Here is a 21,750-nt window from a genome sequence, read left to right as displayed (position 1 = left end):
ACAATGTTTTTACAAAAAATACAAACAACCCACACAATATTTTAGTCATTTAAGACTGTCATTATTTTCAGCAATTACTTTTTTCAACCTGTTAGAAACTATTATAACAAAATCTTTAAATCATTCAATATTTTCTTTCGTGCATGAATACCACCTAGGCTTTTCAAACCATTACCCCCCTCACGGACTCAATTACAGAACAATGAAGCCGTATTGATATCTGTTGGTCGACCAGACATCAGTCCCAACTGTCAATCAACTGGTCTAACTCAATAGAACAGCAGTTGATTGGTTTAAACCCTATTGTTTCAAATAAGCTACATGTCAGGACCGTTATTATCAGGTCGCAATATGATATTGCACATTGTATTGTATTCTATCCCATTATTTTATTTAATTTTGCTTTCTATTCTATAAAATATGATGTGTTCTACTCTTACTGTAGTATAGTGTAATGTAGGCTGCGTTAGAAAGATGTGAACGTGATAAACATACATTTTCTTTCTCTACTTTCGAGGAAACCATTTCAAATGTCGCCCCAGTTTATATGTGTTGAGGGGCTGAGCCAAAACTCGCTTCAAAGAAACGCCCTGTGCGCACAGAGAGCTCCTCTGCAGAAATACACTTTTATTCAGTCACGGAAAAGGGAACATGGACACAGGATGCTACAACATGATCACTGATACACAACTTGTTTTCTTCTCATCAATGGATTTGTACTGATTTGAAAAGAATGGATAAAATATTGGTTAAAGATAGTTGTGATCTGTACGGCCGACCCGCCCGCAGGACACAATGGATAGCGAGTACCCTGGCTTACCACTACGGACTGGATCGGGGAGTAGAGAACGAAATTATAGTTCTGGCGACCGGACTGGACCAGTATCTGCAGGAGATCTTCCACCACATGGACTGTACAGGAGATGGGAAGATATCCATGGAGGACTTTAATATTCTGTGTGAGATCTTGGGGTTGAACAAAGACTCTGAGTCGGAGGAGTGTGTGGGGGTCCTGGATAATCTGCCCAGTGAGTTTACCTTCAGGCAGTTCCACGCTAAACTCTGCGGATACTTCAGCACCAAGGCTGGGTCCCAGTATGAGAACGGGAGGTTACTGGTCGGGAAAGACAGTGAGCATATAGAGACTCAGATCCGCCTGAGGATCCCTCTCAGGCGGCGAAAGAAGATGCTATCTCTGGGGACCGGTGGGAGAGAGAGCCCGGGATCGTCACCGAACTCAGATAGACATTTGCCGGGCTGTCGGCAGCTGCGCGCCTCCTGCACCCGGGAGTGTTACGAGGAGATTGTGGCTCTGGAGGAAGCAGAGGAAAGGATAACTAAACTACAGGATGAGAATGCCAGTCTGAGGGAGCTGGTGGAGGATATGAGGGCGGCTCTACAGAGCAGTGATGCCCGCTCCCTGGCACTACAGGTAATCCAGATGGGCATCAGTGGTATTGTTATTATTATTGTTATTATTATTATTATGTGTTGATGGGAGGCTTTGAGTCTGTAACAAAACATAGCCCTGTAAAGGATCATGAAGTTTTAGAATAGAGACACTGACACTTTCAAATGAATATGTTTATGGGAAAGTTGGCATTGGAAAAGCTGTGTTAGCAGGCTATTATCCCCCCATCACTGAACTGGCCATAGCCTACTGTTGTCTGTCTGTCCCCTCCCAGGTAGGACTGTTGAAGAGCCACTCCAAACACGAATCAGAGGGTGGCTGCTTCATCGCTCATCACAAACTATCTGTCCGGACGACCCACAGCAGCAACAACTGCCATGGGAACACCAAGATCCACAACCTCAGCCACATCAAGACGACCCACAGCAGCAATCCCAGCAGCCAGCGTGACCCCAGTCAGTACTCTAGCCTGAAGACCAGTAGCCAGTACACTTGCCTGCGGAGCCTCGTCCATGAGATTGACCCGATCCACAGCTCTCGGAATGGGCAGGTGGAGGAGGCCATTCTGTTTAATAAAAAGCTGGAACAAGAGCTGAGGTCGTCGCGGGAGGCAGTGTCGGAGTTAGAGGGGTGTAACAGGGCACTGCAGGTGGAGCAGGGGGACATGAGGAGGAAGGTGGAGGATGCCCGTCAGGCGCTGGTCAGTGGAATGGGGAAGGTCAAAGAGCTGGAGGCTAAAGCCAGCAGAGTACCAGTCCTACAGAGACACATCAAGCAGCTGGAGCAGGAGATCCGCTACTACAGGTTAACACGACTGTACCTTCAGGAACAAAGATTCAGTTACTCGACATGTTATTCCTATACGATAGGTCCAGTTCTACCTAGGTGCATGAGTCTGGTGTAGTGGTGGTGGAGTGACCACTATAGGAGTCTGGTGTAGTGGTGGTGGGGTGTCCTCTATAGGAGTCTGGTGTAGTGGTGGTGGAGTGTCCTCTATAGGAGTCTGGTGTAGAGGTGGTGGGGTGTCCTCTATAGGAGCCTGGTGTAGTGGTGGTGGAGTGTCCTCTATAGGAGTCTGGTGTAGAGGTGGTGGGGTGGCCTCTATAGGAATCTGGTGTAGAGGTGGTGGGGGTGGCCTCTATAGGAGTCTGGTGTAGTGGTGGTGGGGTGGCCTCTATAGGAGTCTGGTGTAGTGGTGGTGGGGTGGCCTCTATAGGAGTCTGGTGTAGTGGTGGTGGGGTGGCCTCTATAGGAGTCTGGTGTAGTGGTGGTGGGGTGGCCTCTATAGGAGTCTGGTGTAGTGGTGGTGGGGTGACCTCTATAGGAGTCTGGTGTAGTGGTGGTGGGGTGGCCTCTATAGGAGTCTGGTGTAGTGGTGGTGGAGTGACCACTATAGGAGTCTGGTGTAGTGGTGGTGGGGTGTCCTCTATAGGAGTCTGGTGTAGTGGTGGTGGGGTGGCCTCTATAGGAGTCTGGTGTAGTGGTGGTGGGGTGTCCTCTATAGGAGTCTGGTGTAGTGGTGGTGGGGGGTGGCCTCTATAGGAGTCTGGTGTAGTGGTGGTGGGTGACCACTATAGGAGTCTGGTGTAGTGGTGGTGGGGTGTCCTCTATAGGAGTCTGGTGTAGTGGTGGTGGAGTGGCCTCTATAGGAATCTGGTGTAGAGGTGGTGGGGTGTCCTCTATAGGAGTCTGGTGTAGTGGTGGTGGGGTGTCCTCTATAGGAGTCTGGTGTAGTGGTGGTGGAGTGACCACTATAGGAGTCTGGTGTAGTGGTGGTGGGGTGTCCTCTATAGGAGTCTGGTGTAGTGGTGGTGGGGTGTCCTCTATAGGAGTCTGGTGTAGTGGTGGTGGGGTGTCCTCTATAGGAGTCTGGTGTAGTGGTGGTGGGGTGACCTCTATAGGAGTCTGGTGTAGTGGTGGTGGAGTGACCACTATAGGAGTCTGGTGTAGTGGTGGTGGGGTGACCACTATAGGAGTCTGGTGTAGTGGTGGTGGGGTGTCCTCTATAGGAGTCTGGTGTAGTGGTGGTGGGGTGTCCTCTATAGGAGTCTGGTGTAGTGGTGGTGGAGTGACCACTATAGGAGTCTGGTGTAGTGGTGGTGGAGTGACCTCTATAGGAGTCTGGTGTAGTGGTGGTGGGGTGGCCTCTATAGGAGTCTGGTGTAGTGGTGGTGGGGTGGCCTCTATAGGAGTCTGGTGTAGGGGTGGCCTCTATAGGAGTCTGGTGTAGTGGTGGTGGGGTGGCCTCTATAGGAGTCTGGTGTAGTGGTGGTGGGGTGGCCTCTATAGGAGTCTGGTGTAGTGGTGGTGGGGTGGCCTCTATAGGAGTCTGGTGTAGTGGTGGTGGGGTGGCCTCTATAGGAGTCTGGTGTAGTGGTGGTGTGGTGGCCTCTATAGGAGTCTGGTATAGAGGTGGTGGTGTGGCCTCTATAGGAGTCTGGTGTAGTGGTGGTGGGGTGGCCTCTATAGGAGTCTGGTGTAGTGGTGGTGGGGTGGCCTCTATAGGAGTCTGGTGTAGTGGTGGTGGGGTGTCCTCTATAGGAGTCTGGTGTAGTGGTGGTGGGGTGGCCTCTATAGGAGTCTGGTGTAGTGGTGGTGGAGTGACCACTATAGGAGTCTGGTGTAGTGGTGGTGGGGTGGCCTCTATAGGAGTCTGGTGTAGTGGTGGTGGGGTGGCCTCTATAGGAGTCTGGTGTAGTGGTGGTGGGGTGACCTCTATAGGAGTCTGGTGTAGTGGTGGTGGGGTGTCCTCTATAGGAGTCTGGTGTAGTGGTGGTGGGGTGGCCTCTATAGGAGTCTGGTGTAGTGGTGGTGGGGTGGCCTCTATAGGAGTCTGGTGTAGTGGTGGTGGTGGGGTGTCCTCTATAGGAGTCTGGTGTAGTGGTGGTGGGGTGGCCTCTATAGGAGTCTGGTGTAGTGGTGGTGGGGTGTCCTCTATAGGAGTCTGGTGTAGTGGTGGTGGGGTGGCCTCTATAGGAGTCTGGTGTAGTGGTGGTGGGGTGTCCTCTATAGGAGTCTGGTGTAGTGGTGGTGGGGTGGCCTCTATAGGAGTCTGGTGTAGTGGTGGTGGGGTGGCCTCTATAGGAGTCTGGTGTAGTGGTGGTGGAGTGACCTCTATAGGAGTCTGGTGTAGTGGTGGTGGGGTGGCCTCTATAGGAGTCTGGTGTAGTGGTGGTGGGGTGGCCTCTATAGGAGTCTGGTGTAGAGGTGGTGGGGTGGCCTCTATAGGAGTCTGGTGTAGTGGTGGTGGGGTGGCCTCTATAGGAGTCTGGTGTAGTGGTGGCGGGGTGGCCTCTATAGGAGTCTGGTGTAGTGGTGGTGTGGTGGCCTCTATAGGAGTCTGGTGTAGTGGTGGTGGGGTGTCCTCTATAGGAGTCTGGTGTAGTGGTGGTGGGGTGGCCTCTATAGGAGTCTGGTGTAGTGGTGGTGGGGTGGCCTCTATAGGAGTCTGGTGTAGTGGTGGTGGGGTGACCTCTATAGGAGTCTGGTGTAGTGGTGGTGGGGTGGCCTCTATAGGAGTCTGGTGTAGTGGTGGTGGGGTGGCCTCTATAGGAGTCTGGTGTAGTGGTGGTGGGGTGGCCTCTATAGGAGTCTGGTGTAGTGGTGGTGGGGTGGCCTCTATAGGAGTCTGGTGTAGTGGTGGTGGGGTGGCCTCTATAGTAGTCTGGGGTAGTGGTGGTGGGGTGGCCTCTATAGTAGTCTGGGGTAGTGGTGGTGGGGTGGCCTCTATAGGAGTCTGGTGTAGTGGTGGCGGGGTGGCCTCTATAGGAGTCTGGTGTAGAGGTGGTGGGGTGGCCTCTATAGGAGTCTGGTGTAGTGGTGGTGGTGGGGTGTCCTCTATAGGAGTCTGGTGTAGTGGTGGTGGGGTGGCCTCTATAGGAGTCTGGTGTAGTGGTGGTGGGGTGACCTCTATAGGAGTCTGGTGTAGTGGTGGTGGGGTGGCCTCTATAGGAGTCTGGTGTAGAGGTGGTGGGGTGGCCTCTATAGGAGTCTGGTGTAGAGGTGGTGGGGTGGCCTCTATAGGAGTCTGGTGTAGAGGTGGTGGGGTGTCCTCTATAGGAGTCTGGTGTAGAGGTGGTGGGGTGGCCTCTATAGGAGCCTGGTGTAGTGGTGGTGGGGTGGCCTCTATAGGAGTCTGGTGTAGTGGTGGTGGGGTGGCCTCTATAGGAGTCTGGTGTAGTGGTGGTGGGGTGGCCTCTATAGGAGTCTGGTGTAGTGGTGGTGGGGTGGCCTCTATAGGAGTCTGGTGTAGTGGTGGTGGGGTGTCCTCTATAGGAGTCTGGTGTAGAGGTGGTGGGGTGTCCTCTATAGGAGTCTGGTGTAGAGGTGGTGGGGTGGCCTCTATAGGAGTCTGGTGTAGTGGTGGTGGTGGGGTGGCCTCTATAGGAGTCTGGTGTAAGATAACACTCTAACCACTCGGCCACCTGCCTCCCCCTCTAACCACTAGGCTACCTGCCTCCCCCTCTAACCACTAGGCTACCTGCATCCCCCCTCTAACCACTAGGCTACCTGCCCCCCTCTAACCACGAGGCTACCTGCCTCCCCCTCTAACCATTAGGCTACCTGCCTCCACCTCTAACCACAAGGCTACCTGCCATCCCAATGAAAAAGTGGTTAAAGTAGTTGGAAATGTCAGTAGGTTTTTCTGCTAGGTTTTATATCCACAGAGCCCTAGCTCTAAACTACACATCACTCTGTTTTATACCCACAGAGCCCTAGCTCTAAACTACACATCACTCTGTTTTATACCCACAGAGCCCTAGCTCTAAACTACACATCACTCTGTTTTATACCCACAGAGCCCTAGCTCTAAACTACACATCACTCTGTTTTATATCCACAGAGCCCTAGCTCTAAACTACACATCACTCTGTTTTATACCCACAGAGCCCTAGCTCTAAACTACACATCACTCTGTTTTATACCCACAGAGCCCTAGCTCTAAACTACACATCACTCTGTTTTATACCCACAGAGCCCTAGCTCTAAACTACACATCACTCTGTTTTATATCCACAGAGCCCTAGCTCTAAACTACACATCACTCTGTTTTATACCCACAGAGCCCTAGCTCTAAACTACACATCACTCTGTTTTATACCCACAGAGCCCTAGCTCTAAACTACACATCACTCTGTTTTATATCCACAGAGCCCTATCTCTAAACTACACATCACTCTGGTTTATACCCACAGAGCCCTAGCTCTAAACTACACATCACTCTGTTTTATACCCACAGAGCCCTAGCTCTAAACTACACATCACTCTGTTTTATACCCACAGAGCCCTAGCTCTAAGCTACACATCACTCTGGTTTATACCCACAGAGCCCTAGCTCTAAACTACACATCACTCTGTTTTATATCCACAGAGCCCTAGCTCTAAACTACACATCACTCTGTTTTATACCCACAGAGCCCTAGCTCTAAACTACACATCACTCTGTTTTATACCCACAGAGCCCTAGCTCTAAACTACACATCACTCTGTTTTATACCCACAGAGCCCTAGCTCTAAACTACACATCACTCTGTTTTATACCCACAGAGCCCTAGCTCTAAACTACACATCACTATGCTATGTTTTATAACCACAGAGCCCTAGCTCTAAACTACACATCACTCTGTTTTATACCCACAGAGCCCTAGCTCTAAACTACACATCACTATGCTATGTTTTATACCCACAGAGCCCTAGCTCTAAACTACACATCACTCTGTTTTATACCCACAGAGCCCTAGCTCTAAACTACACATCACTATGCTCTGTTTTATATCCACAGAGCCCTAGCTCTAAACTACACATCACTCTGTTGTATACCCACAGAGCCCTAGCTCTAAACTACACATCACTCTGTTGTATACCCACAGAGCCCTAGCTCTAAACTACACATCACTATGCTCTGTTTTATACCCACAGAGCCCTAGCTCTAAACTACACATCACTCTGTTGTATACCCACAGAGCCCTAGCTCTAAACTACACATCACTCTGTTTTATACCCACAGAGCCCTAGCTCTAAACTACACATCACTCTGTTTTATACCCACAGAGCCCTAGCTCTAAACTACACATCGCTCTGTTGTATATCCACAGAAACCTAGCTCTAAACGACACATTAAAATGTTTTATACCCACAGAGCCCTAGCTCTAAACTACACATCACTATGCTATGTTTTATACCCACAGAGCCCTAGCTCTAAACTACACATCACTCTGTTTTATACCCACAGAGCCCTAGCTCTAAACTACACATCACTCTGTTTTATACCCACAGAGCCCTAGCTCTAAACTACACATCACTATGCTCTGTTTTATATCCACAGAGCCCTAGCTCTAAACTACACATCACTCTGTTGTATACCCACAGAGCCCTAGCTCTAAACTACACATCACTCTGTTGTATACCCACAGAGCCCTAGCTCTAAACTACACATCACTATGCTATGTTTTATACCCACAGAGCCCTAGCTCTAAACTACACATCACTCTGTTTTATACCCACAGAGCCCTAGCTCTAAACTACACATCACTCTGTTTTATACCCACAGAGCCCTAGCTCTAAACTACACATCGCTCTGTTGTATATCCACAGAAACCTAGCTCTAAACGACACATTAAAATGTTTTATACCCACAGAGCCCTAGCTCTAAACTACACATCACTATGCTATGTTTTATACCCACAGAGCCCTAGCTCTAAACTACACATCACTCTGTTTTATACCCACAGAGCCCTAGCTCTAAACTACACATCACTCTGTTTTATACCCACAGAGCCCTAGCTCTAAACTACACATCACTCTGTTTTATACCCACAGAGCCCTAGCTCTAAACTACACATCACTATGCTCTGTTTTATATCCACAGAGCCCTAGCTCTAAACTACACATCACTCTGTTGTATACCCACAGAGCCCTAGCTCTAAACTACACATCACTCTGTTGTATACCCACAGAGCCCTAGCTCTAAACTACACATCACTATGCTATGTTTTATACCCACAGAGCCCTAGCTCTAAACTACACATCACTCTGTTTTATACCCACAGAGCCCTAGCTCTAAACTACACATCACTCTGTTTTATACCCACAGAGCCCTAGCTCTAAACTACACATCGCTCTGTTGTATATCCACAGAAACCTAGCTCTAAACGACACATTAAAATGTTTTATACCCACAGAGCCCTAGCTCTAAACTACACATCACTATGCTCTGTTTTATATCCACAGAGCCCTAGCTCTAAACTACACATCACTCTGTTTTATACCCACAGAGCCCTAGCTCTAAACTACACATCACTCTGTTGTATACCCACAGAGCCCTAGCTCTAAACTACACATCACTATGCTATGTTTTATACCCACAGAGCCCTAGCTCTAAACTACACATCACTCTGTTTTATACCCACAGAGCCCTAGCTCTAAACTACACATCACTATGCTATGTTTTATACCCACAGAGCCCTAGCTCTAAACTACACATCACTCTGTTGTATACCCACAGAGCCCTAGCTCTAAACTACACATCACTCTGTTTTATATCCACAGAGCCCTAGCTCTAAACTACACATCACTCTGTTGTATACCCACAGAGCCCTAGCTCTAAACTACACATCACTCTGTTTTATACCCACAGAGCCCTAGCTCTAAACTACACATCACTCTGTTTTATATCCACAGAGCCCTAGCTCTAAACTACACATCACTCTGTTGTATACCCACAGAGCCCTAGCTCTAAACTACACATCACTATGCTATGTTTTATACCCACAGAGCCCTAGCTCTAAACTACACATCACTCTGTTTTATACCCACAGAGCCCTAGCTCTAAACTACACATCACTCTGTTTTATACCCACAGAGCCCTAGCTCTAAACTACACATCACTCTGTTTTATACCCACAGAGCCCTAGCTCTAAACTACACATCGCTCTGTTGTATATCCACAGAAACCTAGCTCTAAACTACACATTAAAATGTTTTATAACCACAGAGTCAACTTCAACTGTTGTTGATCCTACAGCATACAGTCAGTCTGGTTCCAACAGGATATAACCCTAACCCTGTGGCTGTACAGTAGGGGTGGCAGGTAGCTTTGGGCCAGTAACCGAAAGATTGCTGGATCGAATCCCAGAGCTGACAAGGTAAAAGTAGTTAACCCACTGTTCCCCGGGTGCTGAAGATGTGGATGTCGATTAAGGCAGCCCCCCGCACCTCTCTGATTCAGATGGGTTCAATCTGGAAGACACATTTCAGTTGAATGCATTCAGTTGTAGAACCTTCCCTTGTTATTCCCACAGAGTCAGGCTGTTTCTGTACTGTGGCTGATCCTACAGCATAGAGTCAGGCTGTTTCTGTACTGTGGCTGATCCTACAGCATAGAGTCAGGCTGTTTCTGTACTGTGGCTGATCCTACAGCATAGAGTCAGGCTGTTTCTGTACTGTGGCTGATCCTACAGCATAGAGTCAGGCTGTTTCTGTACTGTGGCTGATCCTACAACATAGAGTCAGGCTGTTTCTGTACTGTGGCTGATCCTACAGCATAGAGTCAGGCTGTTTCTGTACTGTGGCTGATCCTACAGCATAGAGTCAGGCTGTTTCTGTACTGTGGCTGATCCTACAGCATAGAGTCAGGCTGTTTCTGTACTGTGGCTGATCCTACAGCATAGAGTCAGGCTGTTTCTGTACTGTGGCTGATCCTACAGCATAGAGTCAGGCTGTTTCTGTACTGTGGCTGATCCTACAGCATAGAGTCAGGCTGTTTCTGTACTGTGGCTGATCCTACAGCATAGAGTCAGGCTGTTTCTGTACTGTGGCTGATCCTACAGCATAGAGTCAGGCTGTTTCTGTACTGTGGCTGATCCTACAGCATGGAGTCAGGCTGTTTCTGTACTGTGGCTGATCCTACAGCATAGAGTCAGCCTGGTCCAAACCCTGTTGGTGGCTTACAGTCAAATGCTTACTTCCAGGCTCTAACCAATAGTGCAAAAAATGTATTAGGTGAACAATAGGTAAGTAAAATGACATGCTGGCTGTCTGGGTTACTGGCTGGGTGGCTGGGTAACTGTCTGGCTGGGCTACTCTCTGGTTGGCTGGGTAACTGTCTGGCTGTGTTATAGGCTGGCTGGGTAACTGTCTGGCTGGGTTACTTGCTGGTTTGCTGGGTAACTTTCTGGCTGTGTTACAGACTGGTGTTTGTATAGCCAAGCTGCTGAGAAACTGCTTTCTCTGATTTTTTTCTTGGCAAGACACATACACTCACCAACACACACACACGCGGCAGGACGTTGACATCTGGATTCTCCCAGCTCCCCTATCGTATTTCCTCTGACACAGAACACCAGATGAAAGGAGAGAGCGAGAGAAAGAGAAAGAACTGGAACATTTGAATAAATGCTGAATGATTGATCTGGCAGGCTGGGTAACTGTATGGCTTTTTGGCTGGGATACTGGCTGGCTGGGTAACTGCCTGGCTGTTTGGCTGGGATACTGGCTGGCTGGGTAACTGCCTGGCTGTTTGGCTGGGATACTGGCTGGCTGGGTAACTGCCTGGCTGTTTGGCTGGGATACTGGCTGGCTGGGTAACTGCCTGGCTGTTTTCCTGTGTTACTGGCTGGCTGGGTAACTGTCTAGCTGGCTGGGTTACTTTCTGTGTTACTGGCTGGCTGGCTGGCTGGGTAACTGCCTGGCTGTTTTCCTGTGTTACTGGCTGGCTGGCTGTGTAAATGTCTAGCTGGCTGGGTTACTTTCTGTGTTACTGGCTGGCTGGCTGGGTAACTGTCTAGCTGGCTGGGTTACTTTCTGGGTAACAGGCTTGCTGGCTGGGTAACTGTCTAGCTGGCTGGGTTACTTTCTGTGTTACTGGCTTGCTGGCTGTGTAAATGTCTAGCTGGCTGGGTTACTTTCTGTGTTACTGGCTGGCTGGCTGGGTAACTGTCTAGCTGGCTGGGTTACTTTCTGGGTAACAGGCTTGCTGGCTGGGTAACTGTCTAGCTGGCTGGGTTACTTTCTGTGTTACTGGCTTGCTGGCTGGGTAACTGTCTAGCTGGCTGGGTTACTTTCTGTGTTACTGGCTGGCTGGCTGGATAACTGTCTAGCTGGCTGGGTTACTTTCTGGGTAACAGGCTTGCTGGCTGGGTAACTGTCTAGCTGGCTGGGTTACTTTCTGGGTAACAGGCTTGCTGGCTGGGTAACTGTCTAGCTGGCTGGGTTACTTTCTGTGTTACTGGCTTGCTGGCTGGGTAACTGTCTAGCTGGCTGGGTTACTTTCTGTGTTACTGGCTGGCTGGCTGGCTGGGTAACTGTCTAGCTGGCTGGGTTACTTTCTGGGTTACTGGATGGCAGGCTGGGTTACTGGCTGGCTGGGTAACTGTCTGTCTGTTTGGCTGGGTTACAGGCTTGCTGGCTGGGTAACTGTCTGGCTGTGTTACAGGCTGGCTGGTTGGGTAACTGTCTGGCTGTCTGTGTTGCTGGCTGTCTGTGTTGCTGAATGGCTGGGTAACTGGCTGGCTGGCTGGCGGGGTAACTGGCTGGCTGGGTAACTGTCTGGCTGTTTTATAGGCTGGCTGGGTAACTGTCTGGCTGTCTCTGTTACAGGCTGGCTGGCTGGGTAATTGTCTGGCTGGGTAACTGTCTGGCTGTCTGTGTTGCTGGGTAACTGTCTGGCTATGTTACAGGCTGGCTGGCTGGGTAACTGTCTGGCTTTTTGGCTGTGTTACAGGCTGGCCAGCTGGGTACCTGTCTGGCAGTTTGGCTGGGTTACAGGCTGGCTGGGTAACTGTCTGTCTGTGTAAATGTCTGGCCTTGTTACAGGCTATATGGCTGGGTAACTGTCTGGCTGGGTTACTGGCTGCCTGGGTAACTGTCTGGCTGGGTAATATCTGGCTGGGTAATTGTCTGGCTGGGTTACTGGCTTGCTGGGTAATTGTCTGGCTTTGTTACTGGCTTGCTGGGTAATTGTCTGGCTGGGTTACTGGCTTGCTGGGTAACTATCTGGCTGGGTTACTGGCTTGCTGGGTAACTGTCTTGCTGGGTTACTGGCTGCCTGGGTAACTGTCTGGCTGGGTAATGTCTGGCTGGGTAATTGTCTGGCTGGGTTACTGGCTTGCTGGGTAACTGGCTTGCTGGGTAACTGGCTTGCTGGGTAACTATCTGGCTGGGTAACTGTCTTGCTGGGTTACTGGCTTGCTGGGTAACTGGCTTGCTGGGTAACTGTCTTGCTGGGTAACTGGCTTGCTGGGTAACTGGCTTGCTGGGTTACTGGCTTGCTGGGTAACTGGCTTGCTGGGTTACTGGCTGGAGGCTGTATATCCAAGCTTCTGAGAAACAGCTTTCTCTGATTTTGTTCTTGGCAAGACACATACATGCCACCGACACACACACACGCGGCAGGACGTTGACATCTGGAAACACTTACAGTGATTCTCCCAGGCCCCCTATCGGATTTCCTCCGACACAGAACACCAGACAGCAGGAGAGAGAGAGAGAGAGAAAGAGAAAGAACTGGAAAATGTAAAGCTGAATGATAGATCTGCTAGAGAACTGTAGTGGGAATGTGTTCTGAATAAGACACTTTGAATTTGGAGTTTAAATGTAAAGAAAAACAACTAGATGGTTAAATGGTTGTTAGCTGGATAAGTTGTTTTCATGTTAGACTAAAACAGAGCCTTATGGACGGTTGGATTGACCATCATGTTGTCTGTGTGTTCTCCTGGTTTTCAGTTTGATCCAGTTCATGTCATTGTTTTTAACCTCACAACTCTCAGTCTTCCTCAGCAAAACTATTCTAGCAGACAAAGTTTCTAAAACGCCTTCAACTAAAGATGAAAACCTTATCCCAATTATAGTACTCCACCCAACAAGCTAGCTACAGTATATCACAGGCAGCCCTATAAAGAGCTAAGTATATCACAGCTCCTATTAAAGGATGATGGTGATTGTAGATGCTCATGTTACGGAATACCCTCTTTGATGTCAGGCAATGTCTTGGATTGATTGTGTCAATGTATACGGAGCTCTTGTTCTGTACAAGAAAAATGTCAATGTTTTCTCCTTCACTGTGCCCAATGGGCCTTTGGTGATCAATGGCTCCATGGAGCTCTGTTTAGCTGCAGATACTAGCCTGATTCTAAGTGGCAATAGAATAAGAATATATTTACACTGTGTATATTTATACTGAACAAAAATATAAACGCAACACGTAAAGTATTGGTTCCATGTTTTATGAACTGACATAAAAGATCCCAGAAATGTTCCATATGCACAAAATGTGTTTACATCCCTGTTAGTGAGCATTATCTGACAGGTGTGGCATATCAAGAAGCTGATGAAACAGCGAGATCATTACACAGGTGCACAATGTGCTGTTTTGTCACACAACACAATGAGTTTTGGGGGAACGTGCAACTGGCATGCTGACTGCAGGAGTCTCCATGAATGTTAATTTCTCTACCATAAGCCTCCTCCAACATCATTTTAGAGAATTTGGCAGTATGTTCAAACTGCCTCACAACCAAAGACCACGTGTAACTACTCCAGCCCAGGACCTCCACGTCTGTCTTCTTCACCTGCGGGATCGTCTGAGACCAGCCACCCAGACTGCTGATGAAACTGTGGGTTTGCACAACTGAAGAATTTCACACACAAACTGTCAGAAACCGTCTCAGGGAAGCTCATCTGGGTGCTCGTTGTCCTCACAAACTGTCAGAAACCGTCTCAGGGAAGCTCATCTGGGTGCTCGTTGTCCTCACAAACTGTCAGAAACCGTCTCAGGGAAGCTCATCTGGGTGCTCGTTGTCCTCACAAACTGTCAGAAACCGTCTCAGGGAAGCTCATCTGGGTGCTCGTTGTCCTCACCAGGGTCTTGACCTGAATGTAGTTTGCGTCGTAACCTTCTCACCTCATTCTCACCTTCGATGGCCACTGTCACGCTGGAGAAGTGTATGAATCCTGGTTTCAACTGTACCGGGCAGATGGCAAACAGCATGTATGGCGTCGTGCGAGTGGTTTGCTGATATCAACGTTGTGAACAGAGTGCCTCAGGGTTATGGTATGGGCAGGCATAAGCTATGGACAACAAACACAATTGCATTTTATTGATGGCAATTTGAATGAGATATTGTGACAAGATCCTGAGGCCCATTGTTGTACCATTCATCCACCGCCATCACCTCATGTTTCAGCATGATAACGCACGGACCCATGTCTCAAGGATCTGTACACAATTCCTGGAAGCCGAAAATGTCCCAGTTCTTCCATGGTCTGCATGCTCACCAGACATGTCACCCATTGAGTATGTTCTGGATGCTCAGAATCGACGTGTACCACAGAGTGTTCCAGTTCCCACCACCTTCCAGCACTTCACACAGCCATTGAAGTGGAGTGGGACAACATTTCACAGGCCACAATCAACAGCCTGATCAATATGAGAAGGAGATGTGTCGTGCTGCATGAGGCAAATGGTGATCACACCAGATACTGACTGGTTTTCTGATCCACACCAGATACTGACTGGTTTTCTGATCACACCAGATACTGACTGGTTTTCTGATCCACACCAGATACTGACTGGTTTTCTGATCCACACCAGATACTGGCTGGTTTTCTGATCCACACCAGATACTGACTGGTTTTCTGATCCACGCCAGATACTGACTGGTTTTCTGATCCACACCAGATACTGACTGGTTTTCTGATCACACCAGATACTGACTGGTTTTCTGATCCACACCAGATACTGACTGGTTTTCTGATCACACCAGATACTGACTGGTTTTCTGATCCACACCAGATACTGGCTGGTTTTCTGATCCACACCAGATACTGACTGGTTTTCTGATCCACACCAGATACTGGCTGGTTTTCTGATCCATACCAGATACCGACTGGTTTTCTCATCTTTACCCCTACCTTTTTTAAAGTTATCTGTGACCAACAGATGCATATCTGTATTCTCAGTCATCTGAAATCCATAGATTACAGCCTAATGAATGTATTTCAATTGACTGATTTCCTTATATGAACTGTAACTCAGTAGCATCTTAGAAATTGTTGCGTTTAGATTTTTGTTCTGTATATATATGATGTCCTTCTGTAGCTCAGTTGGTAGAGCATGGCGCTTGTAACACCAGGGTAGTGGGTTCAATCCCGGGACCACCCATAGAGAATGTATGCACACATGACTGTAAGTTTTGGATAAAAGCGTCTGCTAAATGGCATATATTATTATTATATCTCTTTGACTGTTCCCTCTCAGGTCGGAGGTGTCTAAATTACAGCTCTCAGGGTGCACAAGGGCAAATAAGCAGGTGGGCGGAGCCTGCGGACCAGTCCAGAGGTGTTGCCTAGACGACCAACAGGACCGCTGGTCCCCCACCGGCCGCTCTGAGACAACTCCAGATAACAGTAAGACACCACGAGGGGTTTGTTTGTTTTTCTGACGTCTATGTTCTGTGTTAATGTGTGTGTTCTGTCCTCCAGGTCAGGAGCAGTTGTTCCGGTCAGTAGAGGGCCAGGCAGCATCAGACGACGACGAGGAAAAGTGGACAGGTGAGAACAGGTTTAGTGTGTGTGCATGTTTGGGATGGCTTTTCACATGAACATGTGTTAAATGTAAACGTGTGTGTTGATTAATGTTAATTAATGTTGGTGTGTGTTGGGGACAGGTGAACAACAGAGACAGGTGGACGAAATGAAGAGGATCCTCGCCAGACTGTCCTGCTGCGGAGACAGGTACACAGTACACACACACATACACAGGATAATGCACACACACACACACACACACACACACACACACACACACACACACACACACACACACACACACACACACACACACACACACACACACACACACACACACACACACAGGCACACACACAGCATAGACACAGGCACACACACACACACACACACACACACACACACACACACACACACACACACACACACACACACACACACACACACACACAGACGCATAGACACATGCACACACACACACACACACACACACACACACACACACACACACACACACACACACACACACACACACACACACACACACACACACAGGCGCATAGACACATGCACACACACACACACACACACACACACACACACACACACACACAGACACATGCACACACACACACACACACACACACACACACACACACACACACACACACACACACACACACACACACACACACACACACACACACACACACACACACACACACACACACACACACACACACACACACACACACACACACACACACACACACACACACACACACACACACACACACACACACACACACACACACACACACACACACACACACAGACACATGCACACACACACACACACACACACACACACACACACACACACACACACACACACACACACACACACACACACACACACACACACACACACAGACACACACACACACACACACACACACAGGCGCATAGACACATGCACACACACACACACACACACACACACACACACACACACACACACACACACACACACACACACACACACACACACACACACACACACACACACACACACACACACACACACACACACACTCACACATAGGTATGCACACACAAGCATTAGCCTCTCACACACACATGTGTATGTGAAAAATGGGGGCCATAACCCTAACCTGTATGTAATTGACCTGCCTCTGTCTCTCCTGTCCCTTAGGTGTGATGACAAGGCTATGAAGAAACTGCTGTCCCACTTCAGTGGTTCCAGGAGGAGTGAGGAGAGCACAAGAGGAGGAGAGGAGGATGATGAGAGGAGTGAGGAGAGGAGGAGTGCGGTGGTAGAGCTCTTAGAGAAGGTGACGAGGCTGAATAAAAAGTTGGAGCAGAAGGAGACCCAGGCACAACAGTTACAGATGGACATGGACCAGGTACACACACGTGCACGTACACACACTCAAAGCAGAACATGTGTGGTGAGCTACAACCGGTACAACTGGAGCCACTGACGTGAACAACCAAAATACGGCATGTTTTGACTCTCAGTTCGTTGTCATCATTCTGAGGACTGTTGGTTCTGGTGTAAAATGTATTAAAGACTAGAGGAGGAGGCAAAGACTGGGAACTGAACAGCCTGCTGGAGGTTGATATGAAAGACTGGGAACTGAACAACCTGCTGGAGGTTGATATGAAAGACTGGGAACTGAACAGCCTGCTGGAGGTTGATATGAAAGACTGGGAACTGAACAGCCTGCTGGAGGTTGATATGAAAGACTGGGACCTGAACAACCTGCTGGAGGTTGATATGAAAGACCGGGAACTAAACAGCCTGCTGGAGGTTGATATGAAAGACTGGGAACTGAACAGCCTGCTGGAGGTTGATATGAAAGACTGGGAACTGAACAACCTGCTGGAGGTTGATATGAAAGACTGGGAACTGAACAGCCTGCTGGAGGTTGATATGAAAGACTGGGAACTGAACAGCCTGCTGGAGGTTGATATGAAAGACTGGGAACTGAACAACCTGCTGGAGGTTGATATGAAAGACTGGGAACTGAACAGCCTGCTGGAGGTTGATATGAAAGACTGGGAACTGAACAACCTGCTGGAGGTTGATATGAAAGACTGGGAACTGAACAGCCTGCTGGAGGTTGATATGAAAGACTGGGAACTGAACAACCTCCTGGAGGTTAATATGAAAGACTGGTAACTGAACAACCTGCTGGAGGTTGATATGAACGACTTGGACTTCAAAGAGGAGAAGACTGCAGAGAGTGGCACAGCCCTCCTTCCAAATAGCACCAAGCTCCAGCCTCAGCCCAGCTCTCAGCCACCCAGCAGCCTCAACCCAGTTCTCAGCCTCCCAGCTCTCAGCCACCCAGCCTCAACCCAGCTCTCAGCCACCCAGCCTCAACCCAATTCTCAGCCTCCCAGCTCTCAGCCACCCAGCCTCAGCCCAGCTCTCAGCCACCCAGCCTCAACCCAGTTCTCAGCCACCCAGCCTCAGCCCAGCTCCCAGTCACCCAGCCTCAGCCCAGCTCTCAGCCACCCAGCCTCAGAACAGCTCCCAGGCACCCAGCCCCCAGCTCCATCCCCCAGCCCCCAGCCCCCAGCCCAGCTCCCAGACACCCAGCCCCCAGCCCAGCCCCCAGCCTCAGCCCAGCTCCCAGCTACCCAGCCCCCAGCCCCAGCCCCCAGCCTCAGCCAGCTCCCAGACACCCAGCCCCAGCCCAGCTCCCAGACACCCAGCCCCCAGCCCCAGCCCCCAGCCCCAGCCCCCAGCCTCAGCCCAGCTCCCAGACACCCAGCCCCCAGCCCCCAGCCCAGCCCCCAGCCTCAGCCCAGCTCCCAGCCTCCCAGCCTGAGCCTTAAACTCTATCCCTAACCCCAGCCTCAGCCCAGCTCCCAGCCTGAGCCTTAAACCCCATCCCTAACCCCAGCCTCAGCCTCCCAGCCTGAGCCTTAAACCCCATCCCTAACCCCAGCCTCAGCCCAGCTCCCAGCTACCCAGCCTCAGCCTCAGCCTCCCAGCCTGAGCCTTAAACCCCATCCCTAACCCCAGCCAGTAGTGAACTGAGCCACCCTGACTGAAGCACAGCTGGTTCCCTGTGTGTGTTGACCACAAACACCCTTCACCCTTCACCCTTCAAACCCTTCTGCTAGAGCAGAATGATTCCTGCTGGTTAGAGCCTGTTGGAGTTTTCACCCAACATGGAGACAATGAGACGTTCTTTACATCTGATCTCTGAGGTCTATAGTACCTACAGGCAACAACCCTAAACATCTGTTCATGTTAACCATCTGCTGTGATCTCTGAGGTCTATAGTACCTACAGGCAACAACCCTAAACATCTGTTCATGTTAACCATCTGCTGTGATCTCTGAGGTCTATAGTACCTACAGGCAACAACCCTAAACATCTGTTCATGTTAACCATCTGCTGTGATCTCTGAGGTCTATAGTACCTACAGGCAACAACCCTAAACATCTGTTCATGTTAACCATCTGCTGTGATCTCTGAGGTCTATAGTACCTACAGGCAACAACCCTAAACATCTGTTCATGTTAACCATCTGCTGTGATCTCTGAGGTCTATAGTACCTACAGGCAACAACCCTAAACATCTGTTCATGTTAACCATCTGCTGTGAGTGGTGACCACTTTTTAAGAACAAGTTCAGTGCTAAAATTGACATATTTAATCTGCTATAGTTAATCTGCTATAGTTGACATAGTTAATCTGCTATAGTTAATCTGCTATAGTTGATATAGGTAATCTGCTATAGTTAATCTGCTATAGTTGACACAGTTAATCTGCTATAGTTGACATAGTTAATCTGCTATAGTTGACATAGGTAATCTGCTATAGTTAATCTACTATAGTTGACATAGTTAATCTGCTATAGTTAATCTGCTATAGTTAATCTGCTATAGTTGACACAGTTAATCTGCTATAGTTGACATAGTTAATCTGCTATAGTTGACATAGGTAATCTGCTATAGTTAATCTGCTATAGTTGACATAGTTAATCTGCTATAGTTAATCTGCTATAGTTGACATAGGTAATCTGCTATAGTTAATCTGCTATAGTTGACATAGTTAATCTGCTATAGTTAATCTGCTATAGTTAATCTGCTATAGTTGACACAGTTAATCTGCTATAGTTGACATAGTTCATCTGCTATAGTTGACATAGTTAATCTGCTATAGTTAATCTGCTATAGTTGACATAGGTAATCTGCTATTGTAATGATCGTCGTTGAAATGAGGTGAGGACCAAAGCGCAGCGTGGTATGTGTTCATGATGATATTTATTTAAACTCAGAACACTAAACAAAATAACAAAGAGAAAGAAACGAAACCAAAACAGTTCTGTAAGGTGACAAGACACACTAGACAGAAAATAAACACCCACAAAACACAAGTGGGAAAAGGCTACCTAAGTATGATTCTCAATCAGAGACAACTAACGACACCTGCCTCTGATTGAGAACCATACCAGGCCAAACGCAAACACAACATAGAAAAGGAACATAGACAACCCACCCAACTCACGCCCTGACCATACTAAAACAAAGACATAACAAAGGAACTAAGGTCAGAACCTGACAGCTATAGTTGACATAGCGTTCGTCTGTTGAAAGAGAGTCGGACCAAAATGCGTGGTGGTTACTCATGTTCTTTAATGAAAATTGAACGATACATGAAATAACTTAATATACAAAACAACAAACGAAACGCGAAAACCTATACAGCCTATCTTGTGAAAACAAACACAGAGACAGGAACATTCACCCACAAACACACAGTGAAACCCAGGCTACCTAAATATGGTTCCCGATCAGAGACAACGAGAATCACCTGACTCTGATTGAGAACCGCCTCAGGCAGCCATAGACTATGCTAGACAACCCTACTCAACCACAATCCCAATACAAAAACACACCACAAAAGAAACCCATGTCACACCCTGGCCTGACCAAATAAATAACGAAAACACAAAATACTAAGACCAAGGCGTGACAGATGTCAACTATAGCACGTTAACTATAGCATGTCAACTATAGAAGATTAACTATGTCCACTACATCTCATGAATTATGTCAACTTTGTCAACTATAGCACGTAAACTATGTCAACTATGGGCCTCCCGAGTGACGCTTGACGTTCAGGCCAAAGAGTTGAATCTTGGTTTCATCAGACCAGAGAATCTTGATTCACATGGTCTGAGAGTCATTTAGATGCCTTTTGGCACACTACAAGAGGGCTGTCATGTGCCTTTTACTGAGGCGTGGCTTCCATCTGGCCATTCTACAATAAAGGCCTGATTGATGGTTCTCCCATCTCCACAGAGGAACTCTGGAGCTCTGTCAGAGTGACCATCATGTTCTTGGTCACCTCCCTGACCAAGGCCCTTCTACACCGATTGCTCAGTTTGACCCAGCGGGCCAGCTCTTGAACAAGTCTTTGTAAGGATAGATGCTGGTAGAGATGAGAAGCAGGTACAGGGAGTGAACATTTAATTATCAACGGACATGGAACAGGACAGCGTCTGGACCAGAACACATAACGACATTAATGCTGACACAGGGATCAAACGGGGGAGCAGACAGTTATAGACGGGGCAATTAATTCAAATCACATTTTATTAGTCACATGCGCCGAATACAACAGATGTAGACCTCACAGTGAAATGCTTACTTATGAGTCCCTAACCAGGAGTGCAGTTTTAAAAAATACGGATAAGAATAAGAGATAAAATCATCAAGTAATTAAAGAGTAGCAGTAAAAATTAACAATACATACAGGGGGTGCCGGTA

At 48.4% G+C, this 21,750-nt stretch overlaps 1 protein-coding gene across 1 annotated transcript; it reads left to right on the top strand.

Moving 5' to 3' along the window:
* Positions 1 to 733: 733 nt before the first annotated feature.
* efcc1 (EF-hand and coiled-coil domain containing 1) lies at positions 734 to 18,140 on the top strand. Its single transcript, XM_052501350.1, has 7 exons — positions 734 to 1,432; positions 1,686 to 2,215; positions 15,666 to 15,814; positions 15,890 to 15,958; positions 16,075 to 16,141; positions 17,151 to 17,206; positions 17,536 to 18,140. The coding sequence occupies exons 1-7, from the start codon at positions 734 to 736 to the stop codon at positions 18,138 to 18,140; spliced, it is 2,175 nt and encodes a 724-aa protein (XP_052357310.1).
* Positions 18,141 to 21,750: the final 3,610 nt, after the last annotated feature.

Source organism: Oncorhynchus keta, unplaced genomic scaffold, assembly GCF_023373465.1.
Source record: "Oncorhynchus keta strain PuntledgeMale-10-30-2019 unplaced genomic scaffold, Oket_V2 Un_contig_1319_pilon_pilon, whole genome shotgun sequence".
Classification (NCBI taxonomy): domain Eukaryota; kingdom Metazoa; phylum Chordata; class Actinopteri; order Salmoniformes; family Salmonidae; genus Oncorhynchus; species Oncorhynchus keta.
This window is presented reverse-complemented; position numbering and strand designations above follow the sequence as displayed.

Bases quoted from the DNA above. Each gene is read 5' to 3' on its own strand.
- efcc1 (XM_052501350.1), top strand. From the start codon at position 734: ATGGATAAAATATTGGTTAAAGATAGTTGTGATCTGTACGGCCGACCC. The intron at 15,815-15,889 runs GTAAGACACCAC...TCTGTCCTCCAG, and splicing joins TGAGACAACTCCAGATAACA to GTCAGGAGCAGTTGTTCCGG. The intron at 16,142-17,150 runs GTACACAGTACA...CCTGTCCCTTAG, and splicing joins CTGTCCTGCTGCGGAGACAG to GTGTGATGACAAGGCTATGA.